Source organism: Oratosquilla oratoria, chromosome 10 (assembly GCF_046742065.1).
Source record: "Oratosquilla oratoria isolate Oo_2021 chromosome 10, ASM4674206v1, whole genome shotgun sequence".
NCBI classification, from domain to species: domain Eukaryota; kingdom Metazoa; phylum Arthropoda; class Malacostraca; order Stomatopoda; family Squillidae; genus Oratosquilla; species Oratosquilla oratoria.
The window spans coordinates 58,322,915-58,326,017 of record NC_134786.1 but is presented as its reverse complement, the minus strand read 5'-3'; the positions used below and the strand labels follow the sequence as shown (position 1 = coordinate 58,326,017).

General features: G+C 52.7%; 1 protein-coding gene across 1 annotated transcript; it reads left to right on the top strand.

The window, feature by feature from the left end:
• Positions 1–1,643: 1,643 nt before the first annotated feature.
• On the top strand, positions 1,644–2,129 carry LOC143028915 (uncharacterized). The gene has a single exon (XM_076191268.1). The coding sequence runs from the start codon at positions 1,644–1,646 to the stop codon at positions 2,127–2,129; it is 486 nt and encodes a 161-aa protein (XP_076047383.1).
• The last annotated feature ends 974 nt before the right edge of the window (positions 2,130–3,103 follow it).

The following is a 3,103-nucleotide window of genomic DNA, read 5'->3' as shown; positions in this document are numbered from 1 at the left end:
AGGGAAGAGTCACCCCACACAGGAATGTCAGGAAAGGCAACTTTTCTGCGTAAAATGCTGTAGAAATCACTCTGCTGCATATCCTAACTGCTCATGAACTCAAAAAACCAGCAGTACGTCACTTTTTCCGAAGCCCTAGCCGTCGCCAGGGAATGATGGAACACCCATCTCAAGGACGAATGGATCCGTGACAGAGACTTCGAAACTGTACCAAAGAGCCATAGGACCCCGACGAGGACCGAGGTCTCGGACACAACAACCCCAACGAGGACCGAGAGCCTGGGTATAACATGCTGACCCCGCTCCACCAGCGGAAAATTGCCTCCCACCCGCCCAAACCCAACGAGAGCACTGTCGTTGCTAAAGTATCACACACCCCTGCCACATCAGCATCAACCAATGCAGATGAAGGGTGAAGGGAAGAAACAAAGAAAGAGGAAAAATCGAAAGAGAACATCTACCCCAGTTACCACCCAGATAGCTTCCTCGCCCTTAACCCACCAAGAAACGGAGAACCACAGAAGACAGATGCCCCCCATACGGACCCTACCTCCCCTCAACCCCCCACGGAACTACTCCTAAGAAATTCCATCAGCTATATCCAAGAAAATGTAAAAGGATTTCAACAGGAACTAGGCAAATCAAACCCTCAAGCGGCTCGCCTATTGGGTGGGATCTTCTTGATTCTTCAAACCATTGCTAATATCGCAAACCATGGCTGAGCTTAAAATCATGCAATGGAACTGCCGGGCAATTAACACCGCCTGGGATCTCCTGAAAACTCCCACGAGGTCATTGCACTCCAATCCCTTCGAAAGAAACCTTGTCATCTCCATCATAGCCAAGGCCAAACTTGGTTTCTTGAAAAATAGTGGGGAGGACAATCTCGACCTGACTGCGACATGGAAGAAGTTCAAGATAATCAAAAGGGACTACAACCCACCGGGTAGAGACCTCACTGCCCCCAATAGAGGATTACTACGCACTCCGGAGGAGAATGCAGGGGGCTTTCTTCGCCATTTCGCTGGCGCAAGCTCCTCTGAAAACCTCCCTGAAGCCCAAAGTCAAGCCCGCCAGGAAGAAGAAAAACGCATGGACCTCTCCACCCCACCGGGAGCAGATGCCGACCTCACCCTCCATGAATTGCACTGGGCCCTGAGGGCAACTAAGGCCACCAAGAAGACTCCAGGTGCAGTCACGATAACCTACCCGCTGCTGCAGCACCTTTCCCCTTCCACGAAGGAAGCCTTCCTTTTCCTCTTCAACAAATGTTGGAAGGAGGATACGTCCCTGAAGCATGGAAGTACGCCGTCGTGGTCCCCATTCCCAAGGCAGGGAAACATAGTGGCAAGATTGCAAATCACAGACCGATAGCCCTGACATGGCACATTGGCAAGATGTGTGGGAGAGTGGTGCTCAATCGCCTAAAAGAATTCATTGAATCCGACACGCCATGCTGAATTCAAGAAAGGGAGGAGTATCACGGATCACGTCGTTCGGTTTTCTGAGCACATCCGCAGGGTCCAGAGGGGAAAAAAAAAAAAGTACTCCACACATGTTTCCTTGACATCGCCAAGGCCTTTGACAAAGTCTGGCACGCCAAGCTCCTATGGAAATTGAAGTCGCTCGGGATTTCCCCGGCAATGTACAAGTTCGTCCGCTCCTTCTTCTCTAGCCGTTCTATCTCGGCAAGAAGAGACGGTGCCCTTAGTACTAAAGCACCCATTGACATGGGGGTCCCCCATGGCTCAGTCGTGGCTCCCCTCCTCTTCACGCTACTCCTCGCAGATGTAGGGAATAGTGTGCGAGGGGACACTGTCGTCACCGCATATGCCGATGACAAAGCTCTCTGGAGGAAGTCTAGGCACCGGCGGCCCAAGAAGGATTTGGCCCAGCACAGGGCAGGGCTTCGTGGCTTCCAGTGTCAGGTCGACCTGGTCGTGACCCAACTCACAAGCCTTGGGTTCTCGCTCTCTGCAGCCAAAATGACGTACATGCCAGTGCACCAGATAGACTATAACATTGGCACATACCCGGACTGGAACCATATAAAAGTATGTGGAACGCCGGTAAAACCAGCAAAGTCCGTCCGGTACTTAGGGGTTGTCTTCCAACGAGACGGCAGATAGTCCAAGCATATACAACAGGTCACACTCAACCTCGTCAGAGCAATTCGGCACGAACCCTGGGGCCAGCACCGAAGAACTCTAGTTCCCATCGTACATTTAAGCCTCCTACTTGGTGTCCTTGCCCTGCAGGATGACAGTCATTGAATGCCAGGCATTACGAGTGGGACTCGGCCTACCGCGGTCGGTTCCTCAAGAGCAGGTGTACAGCGAAGCTGGCATTTTACCACTCTGGTGCCGTATAAAGAGGGATGCATGTCGGTACCTCTTCGGCTCTGCCAGAGTACCAAACTCTACAGGCGAAGAACTCTCTGAAGGATGAATCGTGGCTTCACCGTAGGAACCCATCCGCGGCCTGCCTTGCTCCGTCAAGACTTGTCTCCGAGCCGGACTTCAACCCAATGACCGCCGCCTTGTAGCCCAATGTCAAGTGGACCCCTTCCCCCTCTGGGACCTTGCGCTAACTGAAGTGTGGACGGAAGTATATGGACTAGGTCGCCAGGAAAATCACATACTCAGCAAAGCAATACGCTGGGAAAATTCTGGTTTATACAGACGGGTCTGTACTCATAGATGGCCGCACAGGCCACGGGGGAGGCCTTCTCCGTAAGATTCTACCCCCCACCATCCTCACGGCCGAACTTGTTGCCATCCGGCAGGCCCCTGGCAAAATCCTCGCCCTTCCTTGGAAACCACCACGAGTAACAATACTATCGCACTCCCAATCGAGCTTGATGGTCCTACAGAACGCCTACTGCACCTCGAGGCCCGATGTGCTAAATAATATCCTTCATCTCTCGGCAGAGGCAGCTCACCTGGGTGTCCGCCTCCAGTACTAGTGGGTCCCCTCTCATGTGGGACTTCATGGCAATGAAAGGGTCGACAGTGCTGCCAGACAAGGGGCGTTGGCCTCCGAAGAAGATATGATGGCCGCCCAGTCCTCAGTAAGCGATGCTTATTGTAAAATAGATCAGGCT